Here is a 21,461-nt window from a genome sequence, read left to right as displayed (position 1 = left end):
TTAGGACAGGAGGATAGGGCCCTAATGATGGGATTGATGACCTTATAAGAATAAGAAGACCTCTGAATCTGTGTCTCCCCATGTGAGGACACACTGAGGAGGCACACGTCTGCAGGCTCTCAGTAGGAACCAAACTGGTGGGCATTTTGATCTTGATCTTGGACTGCCCAGTTTTGAGAACTATGAAAAATAACATAAACCCTCCGGCCCATGGTATTATGTTAGAGTAGCCTGAGCTAAGATATAAATACTGTGTTTTCTACCTTTTCCATCGGGAAAACGAGGCAGAGGGAAATTCTGCATGGGCCCCACATGGCTGCTGAGTGCAGAGCAGGGGTTGGAATAGGGACAGTATAACTTTAGGGCCTGTGAGAATGAAAGTGCTTTGGGAAGCTCAGACGTGACGTGCCCGGGAGATCCAGGCAGACACTGGTGAGGTCCCCTTGACCTACAGCAGTGCTTGCCCTTGCCATTGAATTGCCCTGGGGACGTGAACAGAGGCAGAAGTGTGCACGAGGCCTGTCTGGCAGACAGTAGACACCAGGCCTGCTGGTGAGAGATAAGCCTGGAAACTTGCATGGGGCAGGCTGACATGAAGGACGCCCTTGAAAGCCTGGCAGGGGAGGATGGGTTGACCTTGTAGTCTAGTGTTCAGGGAGTTTGCAGAAAGAGGATGCTGACCAGTTGTTTTCTTTGTGCATGGAGAGAAAGCAACAAAAAGAAATGAAATGTAAAAAACAAACATGTCATGTGGACAATTTTTTTTAAATAATAACCAAGCAAAGGAAGAGGAAGTCTCGAGAGGCTGTATGAAGGAGGCTCCAATCTGCGTCCATCATCTAAACCAAGGATTGTATCACCCATCTCCTTATATCTGGATGTTGATCACAACAGCATCGATTTTCCTTACATTCTCATCTTTCTCCCGGGATTGTGTCCTCCTTCCACAGTTCCTTTTGATATTTGGATACTTAGGATCCCACTATGATATTTTAAAACTGTGAGGAAGCTATTTAAGCTCCTTGGTCAGTTCCTTTACCTCTGTCAGTGCCCCCAGGTTCCATTCAAGGCCAGCATACACACACCTGTGGGGGAGCAGAGTTGCATTTATTAACTTACTGCAACATTTGTTGAACACAATGGGGAATTGTGGGGTTTGTCAGTAGAGGTTGTTAGGGATAACATTGTGTTTGGGCTGATGCTAGGCAAATTGAGGGTATGGTGCTGGATTGGATACTGGGAGGAATGGGGTGGGGATTCTGTAACAGCCTTCTAATGAATCGCATCCAGAAGAAGGGAATGACAGGGTGGACACCCTTGTTATCCAGGAAATGTGGGATTTCATCTGAGTTCACACAAGCATTCAGAGTGGTCTTGTTTTTGTTTCACTCATCGCTGTGGAATGTTAGCACCCTGTGAGGTTGTTTGTTTGTTCAACAGAATAGGACTGTGGCCCAGCTGTGAGTGACAGGTCAGCTTCTTCAAGATTGAGGCCAGACTGATTGAGCAGGGCCCTGCCAGGTTCCTGGGTGTAGGGCTGCTGCTCTCTTTCTTGCCTGTGAACTATGAGTGGAAAGGTAGCCCCAAAGAATCACAGAGTTCATGACAATTCTCCCCTTGCTGGCTATGTGATCTTATGAGCAGCTTTAACCCTCTTCAAGCCAAAGTTTACTCCTCTGCCACATAGATCAACACAGATATCACTGAGCTGTTCTAAGAATTAAATGAAAACCAAAACAAAAAAGCCTGGATACATAGTAATTTCTCATCACTGCAATTTTTATTATGTGACCATTCAGCATCATATTTAATGTTTAATGCCAAACTGGAACACTTTCTTGCTTTCTTTGGATGTGAGAAGGCTAGATTCTTTGTTATGTAGGGGAAAGTGTTCTGTTTAGCTCTGTGAATAGCACTCCACTCACCAAAATGTGTATGGAATACAATCTTTTCCAGCATTTGCTCTCACCTCAGCAAGCCCCGGAGAGGCTCATTGGGTTGGCAGAGGGCAATCTGAACACACTTGTGATGGAAATGAATGAGCTTCTGACCAGGGTAAGTTGGCAAATTCATGACTTTTCTTAAAGCAGATAGATTTTAAGAATTTGCATAGAAATTAGGAAAACTACCTTAAAGTTCAAAAATGCAAATCTTGTTCTTGCTAATTCCCAGTTGGGTTCATGAAATAGATGTGTTAGGACTTGCTATTTCTACTTCAAATCAAATCTTAGAACCCAGGAGACAAGAAAAAAAAAATGGGGGGTGGGGGGTCCTTGGGACACATCAAGGTCAATGGCTAATAATATCAGAGTGTGTGTTTTGGGAACTTTTTCCTGTAGCCTCCTTGGGAAAGTTTTTATCACCAGTGAATCTCAGAAGCACTGTCCTTGATTATGTAAAGAAAAAGGAAAACAAATGAAAATGCTTGTCTCTTTGATCTCCTCCCAAGAGCTTTGCATTTGTATAGAAATCCAGTCCAAATCAGAACTCCTCCACAAAAGGGATAGTCTTTTTATTGTGAGAAAAATCCGAAGCATTGAAGACACTTTTCAAGTCAAAAAGTAAAATCCATGCTGCGTTTAGGCATTGGGACTTTCAGATTTTCAATTCCACAGGACAGAGGGTTAAGGTTCTTATTGCTCAGAGAATGAAGAAAACAGCATAGAGTCCGCCATCTTGTGGTCAGAATGATGCATGACAGGGAAACTGACCTGCAAGGTAGGGATCCCGTTTGCTGATCTAAAAGCTTTAAATGACGAGGAGTGTTGGAGTTAGAAGGTTCTTAGAGATTATCGTGCCAATTTTATATTTCAAAGACGAGCTGCCATAGGCCATTACAGTGGAGTGAATTAACAATGGTCATACAGCTTTCTAAGCTCAGGGACCTAAATAGTAGTCGGCTTCATGATTCCCACTGGCCCAGGACTTTTCCACATAACCTGCTGCTGGTTAACAGATTTCCACAGGGAAATCAAACAGCTTCTGAGTACATAATGTGAACCAATGGCCCTGATACTACAAATAGCCAAATAAACACTCTTTTCAGCATCTCACTCCAGCAATGTGGAATAAACACATACAAAACAGATATCTTACCAGAGGCCACCGAATTAGAGTCCATTTAGCTCTCATTAACATAATATTTAATAATTTTATGTTTGCTACAGAACTATTACTAAGAAATTTTAAAAGGGACCATGGCAAAGTAAACAACTCCATGTGTTCGCCACATGTAAAACCCATGTTTAGTATTAACAGATGAAAAATATTAATGAGACGTGCCTGTCTGGAAGTTTTCTCAGTCGTGTGTGTTTGTGTGTGAGCATTTAGGTGTACAAAGGGTAATATGAGGCCTCTTCATTGCAAATATATAATGGTAAAGGAACAAGAAATATACTCGACAAATACATAAAAACAGAATGATTTAATCTGATTGGGTCCTTTGGAAAAAATTCCAGGAAACAGAAGGCATTTGTTCATTCATTTAATTTTTGTTGGTAGACTCTTTGTGTTCTAGGAACCATGACAAACCCTGGGTGTAGAAATATTGGCAACTGCCACAGTCTTTGTCCATATTGAGCATATTGTAGCCTAATGATCTGAGCCTAGAGACACAAGAAGTATTACTCTCAGAGTGTCTGATCTTTATCACGTCAAAGCCTATATACCCTTTTAGTCTCCAGTAGACTCTTCCAGATTAAATTGTTTAAAGCAGACTTTTAGAACAGTTTCAGGGTCAGAGAAAAATTGAATAGAAAGTACAGAGTTTCTACAAACCATTTGCCTCCTGTGCACACACACAAACATGCTCACTCAAACACATCTCCCTTGCTGACGACGATCCCCACCGGAGTAGTACATTTGCTACAATCAATGAAACTACATTGATCCATTATTATCATCCAAAGTCCATATTTTCCCTTAGGGTTAAGTCTTCTATTGTGTTTCCTATGGGTTTTGACAAATAAATTATGACAGCTACGGCACAGAATGACTTCACTGCCCTACAAATGCGTCGTTTTCCAACCGAGTCATCCGTTCCCTCTACCTCGCCCTAGGAAGCTAATGTTCTTTCTACTGTCTCCATGGTTGTGTCTTTTCTAGAATGTCATGTAGTTGGGCCCATGTAGAATTCAGCTTTTTCAGGTTGACCTCTACCCCTTAGGAACAGGCAGTTAAATTTCCTCTGTGTCTTTTCATGGCTTAATAGCTCATATGGTTCTCTTGTGTAGACATATTGTGGTTTATTTCTCTATTCACCTGTCGAAGGCCATCTTGGTTGCGTCTGAGTGTGGAAATATGAATAAAGTTGCTGCAGACATCAATGTGGAGACTTGTGTGAATGTCAATTTTCAGCTCCCTTGGGTAAATACCAAGGAAACTGTTTACCAGATCATATGATAGATGTCTGATTTTGTAAGAAATTGCCAAAATGTCTTCCAAATTGGCTGTACCATTTTACATTCCCACCTGCAATAAATGAGTGTTCCTGTGGCTCCACGTCCTCATCAGCATTTGAATGGTGTTTCCGATTTTGAGCAAACACGTATGTATGGAATCTAATTTTATTTTAGTCTGAAATTCTCTAATGATATATGTTGGACTCCCCTTCATATGCTCACTTGCTATCTTTAAGTTCTCTGGTGAGGTGTCTTTCAACTTTTTATTCTTTTACCACTTTTTATGAGTTTTATTTTTCAATTGCAAGAGAGCTTTCTATATTTTGGATAACCATCTTTTTCTTAAATGTTTTTTTACAAGTATTTTCTCCCATTCTGTGGCTTTCTTCCCGTTCTCTAGTAAAAGCCTTTCACAGAACAGAAGTTTTTAACTTGGAGAACTCTAGCTTATCAGTTAATTTGTTCATAGTAGTGCTTTTGATGTGGTATCTACAAAGCCATTGCCTTACTCGAGGTCATCAAGCTGTTCTCCTGTGTTATCTTCCAGGAACTTTACAGTATTGCATTTTACCTTTAGGTCCATGATCCATTTTTAGTTAATTCTGATACTGTTTTTAAGTCAACTTTCTATATTAGAATGATTTGGGGTTTACAGAAAAATTGCAAAGATAGGACAGAGATTCCCTGGTTTCCTCTGTGCATAACATTCTTAGGATGGTATCTCTGTCTCAACTCATGAGCTAAAATACGGGAGCATTGGTATTCAGTGAAGATTATGCTTTTTTCAGCTTTCCTCAATGTCTTTTCAATGTTTCTGGATCTATCCCAGGACATCACATGACATTTAGTCATCACATCATCTCAGGCCCCTGTGTGCTGTGAGAGTTTCTCAGACTTGTGATGCCTTGGACAGTTTTGACAAGTTCATGTGTCTTGTAGACTTGGCCTCCATTGGGTTTTTGATTATGTTTTTAACATGGTGTTATAGGTTGACTCTATTGCAACAGTTTGTCAGACATAGTTGGAACCAGTATTTTAATAATTTTTAAAGATCTATTATTTATTTATTTATTTACCTATTTATTTATTTAAAATGTAGAATGACAGAGAGAGGAAAGGACAGAGAGAAAAAGAGATTTCCTATCTGCCTGTTCACTCCTCTAATGGCTGTCACAGCCGGGGCTGGACTAGGCAGAAGCAAGGAGCCAGGAACTCCAACTGTATCTTCCACCTGAATGGCAGAGAATCAGGTGCTTGGGCCATCACCTGCTGCCTCTCAAGGTACAAATTAGAAGAAAGCTGAGTTGAAAAGAGAGTATCTGAGACTAGCACTCCTGTATAAGATGTGGGCATCCCAAGCAATGGCCTCTCCATTGGATTTTGTCTCATGTTTTCTTCCTAAATATAATGAACTTACATGTTTTTGTGAAAATCATCATACAAGTTAAATATTTTACCACATCATACCAAAGATCCACTTGACCTATATGCCTTATTACTATTGATATTTACTTTGATTAACTAGCTGAAGTAGTATTTTCCATATTTTTTTCATTGTAAATTTCACCTTTTTTCCCCTTTTCCACACCCTAATACCATATTAAGCTGCCCATTCTTCAGATTATAGAACACAAGAGCCTAGAAATAAGAGTGTTTAAGATGAAGATCTCATCTTGGTGGGTAGAGGGAAGACATGTAAGTGCTCATTAATTAACCTTGTCCCTGCCACACTTGTCATTGGCAATATAGCTGTCAGGGGACCCTAAATACACTGAATCAACATGACCAATTCCCTTTTTCCCTGTGGTCAAACTGCATAATGATCCATGGGTGAATTAATACAGAGTCCTAACTACTGGGCTAGAGAATTTAAATTTTCAATATTATGAGACTAAGACCAACAACGCTTGTATCTCAGAACCATGAATGGTTCTGCAACTGGGACCAGAATACAAGAAATACAGTGGCTACAACTTCCTGTAACCCTTGACTATGTTAGGCAGGCAACGTATAGCAAGACTAGGATTGCACATGGGCACCGCCTGGGACCAGGAACCAAACCTGAAGACTGTGATTTAACTAAAAGTATAATCTGAGCAATGGGATTCTCAAGCACTCCCCCAGAGGATCCTGATGTCAGCCAAAGTTGCTAACTACTATGATCCTATACCTACTTATAGGTAGGGATCCCTTACCTCTCGAAAAGTGCTTTGATTGGTACCCTCATTCTTTGCAGTGCCTCTTGTTTTCTGCACTGTTGGCTAACCAGTCACTTTATAACTAACACATTTCATGGATACTTGTGGAAACACAGGGCAAGTTTCATCCTGCACAGCCAGTATGGGAGCTACACTGTCTCCTTCAAGTGCTTTTATGTCTGTTACTGGTTTTTGACATGGAGAATCTAGTTCCCTAATATTGCTGAGTAAAGAGAACAATGATCCTCCTGAAAACCAAGTTAGCATATATTTTGATAGGTTTTAATTTGTAAATATTAAGAAAATGTTATATATATATGTTTCTACATAATTTGATGTATTACTGTTTTGTTTACTTCAGTGGAATATAGGCTCCTTGAATATGAGAACCATATTTGACATATTCAAACTGTCCTATAATATGTGTGGCATACTGAAATGCTTTTTGATGACAGCTCTATATGCCTCTGAATCTGCTACCCTTAGCTCACTCCCGTTGTCAGAGCCAACTTTTTTTTGAAAGACTTGGAGACAGGCCTGCATGCATTTCTCACTCTATTGCAGACTGGATTTCCATTTCCAGCCCACAACTAAAATTGTTTTTACAAGCTAACCAATCACAAGGTAGTCACTAAATCCAACATCACTTTATTAATTTTACTTGAACTCCCTGTAACAACTGCATTCAGCATATAAACCAGAAATACATAAATACTCCTTAGGATCTCGTTCTTCCTTTGTTGCCCTCCCATTTGTCCAACTAATTACCCGATACTGTGGGTTCCGTTTCTGGGCCTTCTAGCTCCCCTACCTCACTCTCCAGCAGCCTCCTGATCCTTAGTTTATGATTACCACATTAGCTTTCTAGCTAGTCTGTTTTTCCTCATTCTTCAATTCTACTCTATGTAGCCTGAATGAACGTTTGCTATTACAGATGTAGTGCTTAACCTCTGAGCCTGCCTTCCCACTGCTCTTAGGATGAAGACCAAACTCCTCCCCTTGGCCACATCTTCCACCACTCATGCCCAGGGCATCTGCCCCCCAGCTACACTACCCTTCCATCACTTCATGCCACAGAGCCTTTTTGCAAATATATATATATGTGTGTGTGGATTTATATACATATATATATATATTTGCTTAGAAGGTAATTCAATTCCTGCAACATCATGTTAACTTCTGTTAACTTCAGTCCACCTTTCAAATCTCAGTCCCTAGGACTTTCTAGTTATGCTGAGATTCCTCATATGATTGTCAAACATTGTATTTTTTTCCATTCCTAGTTGTTATTGTATTTGCTTGATCATTTTACAAGTAACTCTATCCCTAACAGACTTGAAACTCCAAAAGGAGGAAGACAGTTTGGGGGAGAAGGGGTTTAGAGATGGGTGAAGACTCACCATGGTATCACTGATATCATGCACATAGTAGGTGTTCAGCCAGTACTTCTTTAAATAATTAATTGTGAAGAATTTAAATTATAGGATTTGAACAACTAGATGAAAGGTAGATGAACACAAAATAAGAACTGATTTTTAATTTCTTTAAAGTGCATTAAAATCAGGCACAGACACTTAAATTGAATGTGTTATTTGATAAACACTTCTTAAATGTGTATGTACCATAAGATTAGACTGCTATATAATGACTGAACTACACAAAATATCAAAATTTAACTTGATATATGCAGTCTTCTACTGCCTATTGAGAATTAAATATAAAGAAGATGAAGCATCTTTAAAAGATTAGTTTTCAATGATTTAACTGCCTACAATAGTTTGTGGAAAAGTGTAACCAAATCTTTATTTCAGTGCAAAATTATTTTGAAATCTAAGGGTCGTTGATTTATACAGTGCATTTTCTATAAACTTTTTGAAGATTCCTCATCTTTATAAGTTTACAATGCTTTATTTATAGTTGTTAAACATCTAAATTGCTGTTGCAGTTTGAATAGGATATGACTCCCAAACTGGTACAGATGGTTACATATCAACATCATTACATACTGTTACTAAGAGTGTGGAATCTTAATCCAGTTAGGCTGAATAGAAGGTAAGCCTGGCAGGACATCCTCAGTGGACATCTTTATCATTGGTGGAGTGCCTGGGAAGACAGTGTTCATGGAGGGTTGTTTATCAAAGCCCTGGGCACTCCACGCTCCCTGGCTTGCCGTGTGATGCTCCCTCCACTGTGCTCTGCCACCACTGTCTTCTGACCTCACCAGATGGCCAAAGCAATGGGAGCTGCCCAGTCTAAGACCATGAACCTCCAAAAACAGGTGCCAAAATTTTTGGTAGTAACAAAAGTCTAAGTAATATAGTAGCCAACTGTATCTTTCGTTTCTAATTCTATGTTTTAACAGAGAAAACAGAGAGAGGGGGAATATGTAACAAAGCAAATGTGTTTGGTTTGGAACTTAAAAAATTTGATACCTGAGGCTGGCACCACGGCTCACTAGGCTAATCCTCTGCCTGCAGCACCAGCACCCCAGGTTCTAGTCCTGGTCAGATCTCCAGATTATGTCCTAGTTGCTCCTCTTCCAGTCCAGCTCTCTGCTGTGGCCCGGGAGGGCAGTGGAAGATGGCCCAAGTGCTTGGGCCCTGCACCCCATGGCAGACCAGGAGGAAGCACCTGGCTCCTGGCTTCGGATCAGCGCAGCACGCCGGCCATAGCAGCCATTTGGGGGTGAACCAATGGAAGGAAGACCTTTCTCTCTGTCTCTCTCTCACTGTCTAACTCTGCCTGTCAAAAAAAATAAAATTTGACACCTGAAATATTAAGGGAGATATTCCACGTGGAATCGACTCCTTATCATTCCACAGGGCCCCCTGTCTCTTTCCCTGTGCGTTGTTGATTCTAACAGGTTGCCTGAGGAATGCTTCACCACCACTTAGATATACAGAGCTGGTACATTTGTGGGTGACCTTTGAGAGTATCATATAAATGATGAGCTCCGAAATTTAATTTTAGCAGTAAACCATATGAATCCGCAAATGCAAAGGTAGATGGCATCTTAGCAATGTTGTCTATTCAGTAGTTAGATTTGCTCCATTACATTCTGGCTTTAACATAAAGACAGCAGAAAATGAAAGACTCTAGTAATATCCAACCAAGAAAATTATGTGCAGATTTCAAAAGTCACAGTGAGAACTGCTTGAGCTAAAGCAAAAAAGTAACAGCTACATTGTTCAGAAGTAGATTAATGTGTGTCTAATGGTAATGCATGCTGCCTAGATATAAATATTCTAAAAAAAAAGACACAAAGAAGAAGAAAAGAAAAAAAGACCTAGTTTAATGAATTTGAATGTAAAAAAAATAATCAAAGGTAAGAGGGATAGATACAAGATACTGTATTAGGCATCATTTACAAAAGAACATTGGAAAAATTGCAGAATAGAAGCAAGAGAATGTAAAATTAAGAAAATCAAAGATAGAGAATGAAAGGGAGCTTATACTACCTATTAGATAAATGAGATGATATTTGTCAAATACTCAGAAGGACAAGATAATAGCGAATAAGGAGGATGACTAAGAGATGGGGTAGTAATTTAATAAAACAGAGGAAAACCAAACTGAACCAGACAGATAGCTTTTATCACGCAGTGGACAGCACTCATGTATACCATTATCAATAACCTGCACTGGGTGAACTGGGTTGTGTGGATTTCACTTCTATAGTGGTACCACAATGCTACCAGTGATACTGCTGTCCATCTCTACTACTAATAAGGGTCACACTCATAGGTGACAATGGACTATTTCGTGCATAGTGTTAACAAGAATGACTCTTCGACTTAATTACTGGGTAGTGACACACGATTTTTAAAAATATATCTAGATGATGTTCTGTTATGGATTTTGAAATGCTTTAATTTGCCAAAAGTCCAAGCTTATGCATACATGTAAAATTTTATGTATCCAAAACAATGTCCTTTTACCCAATGGGTTCCTTTTTCATGTGTATTCCTAGTATTCCTGTGTTTTAGCCAAACATAAAATAGTATTTGGTACAAGTAAAATATAGGGTTGTGAGACAGAAAATTTTTATTTTATCTCCAATTCTATAATATTTTTTTGACATGCAGAGTTAGAGAGAGAGAGACAGAGAGAGAGACAGAGACAGAGAGAAAGGTCTTCCTTTTTCCGTTGGTTCACCCCCCAGTGGCCGATGCTGCCGGCGCACCACGCAGATCCAAAGCCAGGAGGCAGGTACTTCTCCTGGTCTCCCATGTGGGTGCAGGGCCCAAGTTTTGGGCCATCCTCCTCTGCACTCCCGGGCCACAAGTGTGAATTCAGATAAGTCAGCTAACCCCTCTATACCTTCACTTTGACCGGCATGAAAATGTGTTCTCTGTTTGTCTCCAGAGGCAGGAACAGGACATGAGACATGAAAGCATTGCATGCCCTTCTGAGTAAGTATAGAAACTCAAGGTACAGCCGAGCCTGCCTGTGGAACCCTAGTTTTAGTGTATGCCAAAGTCAGTGTTTTTGGTGCCAGGAACTTCACACCTCCTCTCCTGCAGTAACTAAGAGAGGAAACTCATGTCATGTGTGCAGAGAGAAGGGTATCTTCCTTTAGCGACACTGTGCCTAACCTTCCCAACCAGCGTGGGGCTTGGTGTATAGTCACAGGCCCAGATTTGAGTTGCCATGAAGCCAGGGTCTCGAATGCAGAGTAGGGAGGCTGGAAGTTCTCGTACATGGCCGTCCTACCAAGCACTCGGCTGCTGCTCGCGAGTAGCAGCTTCCCCTGAGGCTCTGCGAATGCCGGGGAAACTGCTCAGCCATGTGCATTTGCTGGCGAGCATAGCACCAGGCATACGGTCAGTTTGAATGGTGTTGGGAATGCTCCGAAAGGCTTTAGAATTTCAAAGCATAGTTGGTTTTATTATTATTGTATCAAGCAATCAGCCAATACCTTCAACCCCTGCAACGGGTGCTGTCATAGATAAAACGAGGTAAGAGGGATTGCTGTCCCCCAGTGATAGAGATTAGGTAGACAGGGCAAACATACAACACAGCACTACACATTATTGTCATGAATGGTGGCAAGAATAATTAAAATCTAAGAAAGAAGAGCATGCGCTGTAACAGGCGAGGAGGGCCTCACAGAGAAGATGGAGCTGGAACTGAATCTTGAAGATCTGATTTGCTTTGACTAGGTAGGGGAAAGTTGAGAAGCAAATCTTTTTCTGCGAATATTCAAAGGTAGGCAAGAATCAGTTAATCAGTTTGGCAAGATTGGTTAGGAGAATTGTTATTTAGTCATATATTTAACAACATTCAGAGAATATTTACTGCAAGGTAAGAGCTGAATGTGACTTAATGATTAGGATAGACCAAGTGAGGCCAGCCGTTGTGGCGCAGTCTGCAACACTGGCATCCCATATGAGCATAGGTTCAAGTCCCGGCTGCTCTACTTCCAATCTAGCTCCCTGCTAATGTGCCTGGGAAGGCAGAAGAGGATGGCCCAAGTGCTTGGGCCCCTGCACCCACATGGAAGACCCAGAAAAACTCCCAGCTCCTGGCTTCAGCCTAGCCCAGCCTCAGCTGTTGCAGCCATTTGGAGGGTGAACCAGTGGATTGAAGATCTCTTTCTTCATCTTTCCCTCTCTTTCTGTAACTATGCCTTTCCAATAAGTAAATAAATAATCTTTTTTTAAAAGACCAAGTTCTTGGCCCTCTTAGAGTTAACCTGGTAGTTTGGAAGGTAGCCAATAATTCAGTAAGACAATTTTTTGTCATTAAATGAGTAATTCTAGAATGTATAGGCAGGGATAGCTTCATAGAGAAGTTGGAACTTTATCTTGGAGTCTGAATTGATTTTTAGGAAGTAGAAAAGAATTAGGAAGCAATAAAAACAAGGTGCTGTGTTCTGCTCAAGGAAGTGCAGAAACCTAGATGATGCCCTGGCAATGGTCACTCTAAGAGCAGATGCTTACATTGAAATCTGACAAATAACAAGGTCAGGGCTCTCAAAGAGTCAAGGAGAAGCATGTTCCAGGCAAAATGAAGACAACATAAGAAAACCCTAAGAAGTGAAAAATTTAGCATATTTCATATACAAAAAGGAAGGCAGGGGGTTGATTGCACAGAGTCTTAGTGACAACTTTTAAACATTTAATTCTTATCAGAGTACATGTAGAATCCTTGACATCTTAATATTGGAGTATTCAATCAATGATGAGACTAAAAGTTTTGTGAATGATGACTCTTATGTTACCACATAAATGCAATATGTGAGTAAAAGTCAAGGCAGTGAATGTGTTCTTGACCATCCAGTACTTCAAAGAGACAACGCAGGGGCCAGCGTTGTGGCATAGTGGGTAGAGCTGCTGCTTGCAGTGCCGGCATCCCATATGGGCGCCAGTTCAATTCCCAGCTGCTCCACTTCCAATCTAGCTCTCTGCTGTGGCCTGAGAAAGCAGTAGAGGATGGCCCAAATCCTTGGGCCCCTGCACCCATGTGGGTAGAGCTGGAGGAATCTCCTGGCTCCTGACTTTATATGGGCAGCTTCGGCCATTGTGGCCAATTGGTGGATGAATCAGTGGCTGAAAGACCTCTCTCTTTCTCTGCCTCTCCTTCTCTCTCTCTGTAGCTCTTTCAAGTAAATAAATAAGTCTTTTAAAAAAAAAGAATGTATGAGTATACATTTATTCTGAAAAAAATTATGATTTGAGTTATTAGTAAGAACTATTAAGCTTGATGGTGTGAACATTTAAGATAGTTATTTGGTAATATTGAAAAGATTGATAATGTAAAGGATAAACTTTAAATTCAAATTATAATGTATATTTTCAGTATAATAATAGATAACAGAGGTGGTGATAATTCCTAGACTAGATATTGGAAAATGCTCATAATGTAGAAAAAGTCCCTTATTATGATGTTTTGTGATATATGAACATAGGCCTGGTCTCATAGAATACAATCAGATCCACACTGAAGAAACATTTAAAGCCGTTTAGACTGCCAACATCTTAAGCAGGTGACCTTAGGTGGAGAATCAAAGGCAGTGTTTTTAAAAATGATATATGTGAGTGAGTGTGTGTGTGTGCATGTGTATTTGTGTTACAAGTTTTTCGGTCCATCTTGTTGGTCCATGTGCAGAGTGCTGAGTTTAGGGACTGTAATATATTTGCAATGCCTACCACAAAAGCAGATTTTGAGAAATTTAGTAATTGCATGCCCAGTTTATTTACAAAGAGAATTTTCAAAAAATTTAAATGAGAAAATAATTACATTTTTAACATTTTACAAGAAAAAATTCTGAGTACTGTAATCCCTTATGATACTCTCCAAATCATGTGTGAATGCCCTGAAAACTGTAAAGAGAAATTAAAAATTTTCCGGTGGATTCTTCCTTCATACTTTAATTTGTGCTGGGAACACAGCTTCAGAAATTACATGATAATATTTCAACTTTATATTCTTTTATGTAAAACCTTGAAAAGTTTCATGAATTAAACTTTGTGTTGTCACTGGGAAATCACAAGCTGTAATATAATACCTGTAGAATTCTTAGTATGCTTTGTACAGGCCAGACATCGAGTGCTATTTAAAATCCACTTATGCACATAATTAAATAAATATTTGGCCATGCCTGGCATATAGGCACTCTGTAGAAGACTGTAGAGAACTAATACTCTGCCCACTTGGGCCTTATTCAAAATTATATTGAAATGGCTTCTTATTCTCTGACTGTTATCTAGAGTTAGATTGTTCATATCTTTTTACTAAAAGAGAAATCATATTTATCAACATATGCATACACATAGAAAAGTGCAGTGTAAACCTACTCCAAGGTGTTCTAAACTTGTAATATCAAGAATTGTTAGACACACCACTTGTATTCATCTAAACACAGTATAGCCTAACCATGAACCTACTCTGAATGCATTCCATTATGTCCAATGCTTTTTTCAAGGTGAATACAGGCGAATATGTACAGGCATGCTCTTTGCAAGGTGGAGCTGTTTGGGGTTCGGTTGTATTTGGCTGACAGTGGTGTATGTTTCTGTGATGATAGCTGTATTTCTGATGATATCATATGGGAAAGTTAGCATTTATTCTTCCTTAAACATTTTGCTGGTATCTTTAAAGTGTTATAAAACAAGCATCCACTGAGTGCCTAAGCATTTCCCACTTTGTTTCTTTAACTAACATATTGATCTAAGCTGAATCTATAGGATTACGCTTATTGAGACAGACTGCCTGTTGCTCTCTCAAAAGAGCATCGTTGTACTCCACATTTTTTTTTTAGTGAATAAAATATAGACAAAACCGTAACATGCAGAGGCTGAAAATTCCATTAAAGACTGTGGGCAATAATACCTTAAAGACATTTCAAAAATAATTGTGCTTTATTGCCTCTTCTGTGCCATTGCCTATAATGAGAGTTTTTAAAAGACCAAATACAGCTCTGTGATTTCCATTTAATAGAAGAAGTAATAAAGTTTAATTGTATACTTGAGCGTGGGGCGTCATTTCCAGTACCTCTGATCAATAATTCATTGATTGCTTTTGGCTCAGAGTAATATTTGAAAGAGAATGTAGCCAGTGGGAACTTAGCTAACCATGGCTTCGTCATCACTATTAATTACGCTTCTTCCAAATTTGGATCATTAGGCTACCAAAGTGACAGCAGATGGCGAGCAAACCGGACAGGATGCTGAGAGGACCAACACAAGAGCCAAGTCCTTAGAAGAATTCATTAAGGAGCTCGCCCAGGATGCAGAAGGTATTAGAAAAATCACATTTTCATATTATTTCTCCCAACAAAAAAATAGAAAAAGGAATTATATGCGACTGGAATTTCTCTCGCCAGAGATGACATTTCCGAACTCCAAGTTTTAAAAAGTATTTTAGTTAAGACATTCAGGGACACTGTCTGCTGAGAATCTGTAACCTACAAATGGTCAGGGAATTGGTGATTCTAAGGGTAGACCCGCAAGGATTCGTGAGAAATGACTCTCATGGTTAACTATTGGGCAGCTTATGTTTTGCTGTTATTTGTATTCAAGGCTATTTAAAAGATTTCTCATTTAAAAACACTAGATTTGTCATTCCACTCAGCACATTAAAGAAGCGGTTTGACTTCTCAAAGTGGCCTTGGAATGAACTGGCTTTTAATGAACATCATTTGCTTGGCATTTGCGTGTGCTCCTTTACCAGAAGCACAACAATTTAGTCCGCAATTCTCTGGGAGTTCCTTTTTGGCACCTCTCAATATGATTGGGAGTCAAAGAATAAGCCATTTCTGGGCAAAAGCCCAGATTAAGAAACTCTTAAAGAAAACAGCTAACACCCTCCATCCACTACAGTAATAATGAAAATAAAAATTCTTAAATACTTTGTAATATCTAACAAACATACATGCACATTTAGAAAGTAGGAAAAAAGTGGATTTGTGGGGTTTCTCTGCTTTCAAAAATATTTTTATTGCTCCTCAGGGTTCTGCATTTTCAGTATCTTGCTTTGTCATACAGCAAAATAGCGCAGGATGTGGGATGCCTTCAAGGCAGGTCTTCATGGGTAATTCCTGGACATCACAGGGCACAAGGAAACAGAAATTCCTGAAGATCTCCCATGGTGGTAAGAAACAGATGAATCTGAGGCCAGACCTTAAGCAAAGGTGACTTCTACCAGGGAAATCTCAGTGAGCTCCTTGCAGTTGCTGTTATGCCTGAGGAAGGCGGACTTTCCCTGGTATTGGTTTTCATTGATGCTACTTGCAAACATCCCACACCCCTGCAAAACAACAGCAGCAGCAACAACAGCAAAACCCCATTGCAGGCAGGGCTGCCTCACACTGTGTGGACCCCTGGAAGCCCCTCTGAGCATTCCAGGAACTTTCTGTTTCCTTCCATCCGAAATCTCAGGCATTCCTCACAGAGCAGCCTATCCTGGGGCTCCTCGTAAAGTCCTTCTGATAATGCGATTAATACCCGTTTTACTGCACTCTAGTGGCTGCTTACTATTTTTCCTCCATAATGAGCCCTCCACCTCCCACTAAAGAAGGGCGCACTTCTGGCTACCCATTCTGTTAAGCAACAATCCCCAAAACGTGTTGGAGGAGTGGTTGTAGGAACCTCCAAATTGGAGCCACTCCCCCAGCACACAGAACACCAATCACTGAATTCCGGTTGGTGGAAGAAAGGCAGAGTTTATTGTAGAATGCAGAGCAAGAAGCAGGGCAGCTCTCACCTAATTCCTGGACTCCCCAAAGTGTTAGGGATGAAGGCTCATGAGGGCTGAATTTCAAATGACAGGTGCATAGTCAGCACCTGTCCATGTTTCTAGCTGGACAGCAGTGCCCGTGCCCTGCCTTTGATTTGTTGCCATGCCTAAGCCAAGAGTCAAGAGCTTCATTGTGTCTCCCACAGGGGTGAAAGGGGCCCAAACACCTGGGATATCTTCTGCTGCTTTCCCAGGCCCTTAGCAGGGAGCTGGATCAGAAGTGGCACATCCAGGACGTGACCCAGAACCCATATGGGAAGCCCTTGTCGCAGGCGGCTGCTTAACCTCCCCATGCCACAGAGCCGACTTCTAAAGACACTTTTTAATCTGAAGGAGGAAGGCTACGAGACTGGGGCCGGCTGGTGTGTTGCATCTGCATTCAAAACATTGTATAGGGGCTGAATTTCACTTTGATTAATAATAATAATCTTTGGCCCAGTGCCATTGTACAGTTTGTAAACCACCCTACTCCACCAGCAGGGGGAAAGAGTAGAGGAGCGGTTTAACCTGGATTTTAGATTTCACAATCTGTGGTATATCCATCATCAATAAAGGTTTTACCTCTCACCAAAGGCGTCTCTCGTGTCCTGAACTGTGCACTGCTCTGATGGTCTCATTGTGTCTATCCAGATGGGACCCTTGCACTAATTCACATGAAGTACCCTGTGGAGTGACCAAACCTGAGGAAAGTGACCATTTAAGTCGCTCTGGCCATCGTTTGGTAAAATTCATCCCAGTGTGGACATTTAATGAGACCACAGATTTGCACAGATCAGAGTGACACTAACTCTTCACTGAGATGTACTGTAAAATGTGTCAGTTTGGGAGGGAAAGAAAGAAAAGAGGAAGGAAGAGGGGCCAGGGAAGGAGGAAGGGAATCAGAAGCTTAAGTGACTTGTTCAGCTAGCCACATTAGTTTTTCTTCTCGAAGCTAAAACAATGAGGGATAATTATCAGTAGCTTTATATCTTATTTATTACAATGAATTGCTGTGGCAAAAGTGAATGCTTTTCAGCCTGGCCTTTGTCTGTTGCAAAATAGTTTTGCATTTGGATCGCAAAATACTCATCTTATCTTCCCTTAAAAGTCATAGTCTCTTTATAGATAATCAAATTCTATTCATGGAAGCCATTCTTATCTCACCATAATTTCATAATATGCACTGTGCTATGTATGAGGCCTGATTAGATCATGAATAAATGATGTTTTATCCCATGCATTGTTAGAATTAATGAATCATAAATAACTCATTATTGTTTATGTCCAGAATCACAATAGGGCTACATAAATGCTCCTCATCCTTCTGTCCTGTTTCGCTAGTCAGAATTTCTCATTTTTGATAAATCTACCCATCAAATAATTTTTTTCAGATTAATATGACAAACAGCTTTGTCTCTCCTGAGGAATGAATTTATTTTTATTTTACTGTTACTGTGTCTGCTTAAGAATCTTTTTTATTCTATGCTGTATGTTCACTGCTAAGATGTTTAGAGCTAGAGAGTTAAACATTACACGTTGTTTCCTGCATTGCTTTCTAACATATATGCCCTGATTTATATTAATATTTTTAACAGATTTCTTTTTTTTTATTTGACAGAGTTAGACAGTGAGAGAGAGAGACAGAGAGAAAGGTCTTCCTTCTGTTGGTTCACCCCCCAAATGGACACTATGGCCGGAACTACGCCGATCTGAAGCCAGGAGCCAGGTGCTTCCTCCTGGTCTCCCATGAGGGTGCATGCACCCAAGCACTTGGGCCATCCTCCACTGCCTTCCCGGGCCACAGCAGAGAGCTGGTCTGGAAGAGGAGCAACTAGGACTAGAACCCGGTGCCCATATGGGATGCCGGCGCCACAGGCGGAGGATTAGCAAATGAACCACGGCTCCAGCCCCAGTGATTTATATTGATATTTTTACCATTACCCCGATTTTGTTTTATGTTAAAAATGTTTTAAATTACCTTAAATCCTGATTGAAATAAGATAGAAATAAATTGAGGTGCATTCACAATTAGTTTTAATGTTAGGGAAATGAAAATGTACTGAAGTGATAATGTGTACCTTTGAATAAGAGACTAAATAGTGCATTTTCTTAAAAATACCCACAGATGTCCCAAAACCCATACATATTTATATATATAAGCACTGAAGCTATCAAATGTCCATTATTTTAATCTATGGAAATGATGGATTCTGTCTTAATACAGCATTATTTTACAAAAGCCAATTTTGTACTTCCTAATAACAATGACTAGTGGTTTACATATTGATTTAATTTAAAAAGAAATGATATGCCTTCTAAAAGACACAGATTTTTCCTTTTTGTCTCTCTGATGTCTTTCTCTTCCCATCAAATTATTCCCACCAAATTGAGCATTGAGAATGTAACACAAAGGAAATAGTGAGATTCTAGCTCACCTTCCTCTTTCCCTGCATATCGCCTCTACGCAATGCTTATTTTATGTTTATGCTAACCTAAAGGTGCCATTAACTTTTTAAACAATATTATAGTAGTGGGTATTGAGTTAACTGTATTTCTGTCACACTTTGCCAGAATTTAAGACCAGTTTTCCTAAATCAGGTAAAATTTCAAACACAAGCTCTTATAAAAGCTCATTAATATATTCATATAATAAAGGAAAAGCAGCCCTGGTAAGTTGGGAAGTGGGAGTAGTCATTTGCATTTTTTTAAAATCAGTGAATACAAATGATGTCCGTAGTTATATGCTATAGTTGTTTAAAATCAACCGTGCAGACAGGCATGCACCATAGCCACGCCAAAACTTCTGCTTTGCTTGGACTCTTGGAGGCAGAGATACTGGGGCTTGCTTCCCACATAGTCTGCAGGATCGACCATTAAATTAATCAGTCTGTGGTCACTGTGGCTCCATAAAAATCCTGACACAGGCTATTAGTAAGTGATATCTTAGGGTAGTAGTGGTGGAATCTTGGGAAGATTCCTCGGCCTATGTCCAGGTGTGACTATTACACGTCGGACCAAGAGAAAAACTACCTGCAGTAACTTGTAGGAATACAACACGCAACCATAATTTCTTCCACTGGCCTAGGAATTGTTCCTTAAGATATGTGGCTGAAATTTTTCTGCAAATTAAAATATGGATGTCTTTGTCCCTTGGGGCTGCTACAACAAAAATTAGCACAGGCTCAGTGGCTTATAAACAACAGAAATTCATTTCCCCCACTTCTAGAGATTGAGATCTACAAGGAGTTGGCAGGCTCAGTTAGTGTTGAGAGGGGTCCCTTCCTGCCTCATGAATGGCTGTCTTCTCACTGTAACTTTCAATGGTAAAAGGGACAAGGAATCTCTCTGACATACATTGAATACGGATGCTGATTTCAGTTCCACCCTCAAAATGTGCAGGTCTCCCCTTCAAACAGCATCGCACTGGGTATGGAATTTCAACATAAGAGTTAGGGAGGAACGTAAACATTCAGTCTGCAGCAGTGGCTGTTGGGAACATGCTGTTGACTGTAGCAACTTTCTAGATGAAGACATTCATGATGAGAAGAGAATTAGGAAGATGTGTTGGGGAAGGATAGATTATATATTGAAACCAAATTTCTTCTACTAACCTGGTGTTTCCAAAGCTCTGGCAAGCATTAGAAGCTCCTGGAGGTCTTATTAAACCCCAATAGGGGGTGGTGTGGTAGCGCAGTAACACCTGCACCTCATATCAGAGTGCCTGGTTCAAGTTCTGGCTCCTTGGCTTTCTATCCCGCTTCCTTCTGATGTGTATCCTGGGAAGAAAGGACTGAAACCCAAAGGGAGTTCTGGTCTCTCTTTGCCCACCCATGCCCCTCTCTTCCCTGCCTTTCAAATAAAATTAATAAATAAATAAAATATTGTTAAAAACAAGACTGCTGGACTCTACACCCAGAAGTATTATTTTTTGTAAACGTTTAAAGGTTGATTGGCTTATGTATTTGAAAATCAGAGAAAGGTTAATTCTTCATCTGCTTGTTCACGCTTCACATGGCCACCACAGCCAGATCTGGGCCAGGCTGAAGTCAGGAGTTGGAAATGCCACCCTACTCCCATGTAGGTAACAGGGGCCTGTGTACTTGGATCATATTTTTCTGCTTTTCTAGGCCCATTATCAAGCAGCTGGTACAGAAGTGGAGCAGCCAGGACTTGAACTGTCACTCCAATAGGCGTTGCCACTATCTAAAGTGGTAGCTTAACCTGCTGGGCCAAAATGCTGACCCTCATCCCCAGAATTTCTGACTTACTCTATCTGTGACCCGGCCTGACAGTATGTATTTCTCATAAGCTCTGCAGGGGTGCTACTGCTGCCACTCTGGGGGATCCACATTTCAGAACTACCAGACTAACCCAGCACCTCATATCTCACAGTGGCTGCTCCACTTGCTAACTGTGTGCACCTGTTTCTGGAGCTTTAACCAGTGCAAATCAGAAAGTCTCTCCAGAATTAATGTTCAGGACTTATTATGCCTTGAAGATGTCTTCAGATTCACCTTTGAATAGTATCAAATATCTCTTGGCCAGTCCAGGCCCTTCTTTCTAAGGTTTTCATAGGTAATGTTGTAGAAATAAGTATTCCACAGACAAAAGAGCTTAAGAAAATGTCTCCTTTCAACTCACTAAA

The 21,461-nt window shown here is 40.3% G+C and overlaps 1 protein-coding gene across 2 annotated transcripts in view; it reads left to right on the top strand.

The window, feature by feature from the left end:
• The window catches only part of LAMA2 (laminin subunit alpha 2), a 707,630-nt gene that overhangs the window by 519,763 nt on the left and 166,406 nt on the right, over nt 1–21,461 (top strand). For both annotated transcript variants that reach the window (XM_070073612.1, XM_051855341.2), the window contains exons 34-35: nt 1,957–2,055; nt 15,227–15,338. In XM_070073612.1, coding sequence (XP_069929713.1) covers nt 1,957–2,055; nt 15,227–15,338 — 211 coding nt within the window. The remainder of the gene's footprint in view (nt 1–1,956; nt 2,056–15,226; nt 15,339–21,461) is intronic.

Source organism: Oryctolagus cuniculus, chromosome 5 (assembly GCF_964237555.1).
Source record: "Oryctolagus cuniculus chromosome 5, mOryCun1.1, whole genome shotgun sequence".
In the NCBI taxonomy this organism is placed as follows: Eukaryota; Metazoa; Chordata; class Mammalia; order Lagomorpha; family Leporidae; genus Oryctolagus; species Oryctolagus cuniculus.
This window is presented reverse-complemented; position numbering and strand designations above follow the sequence as displayed.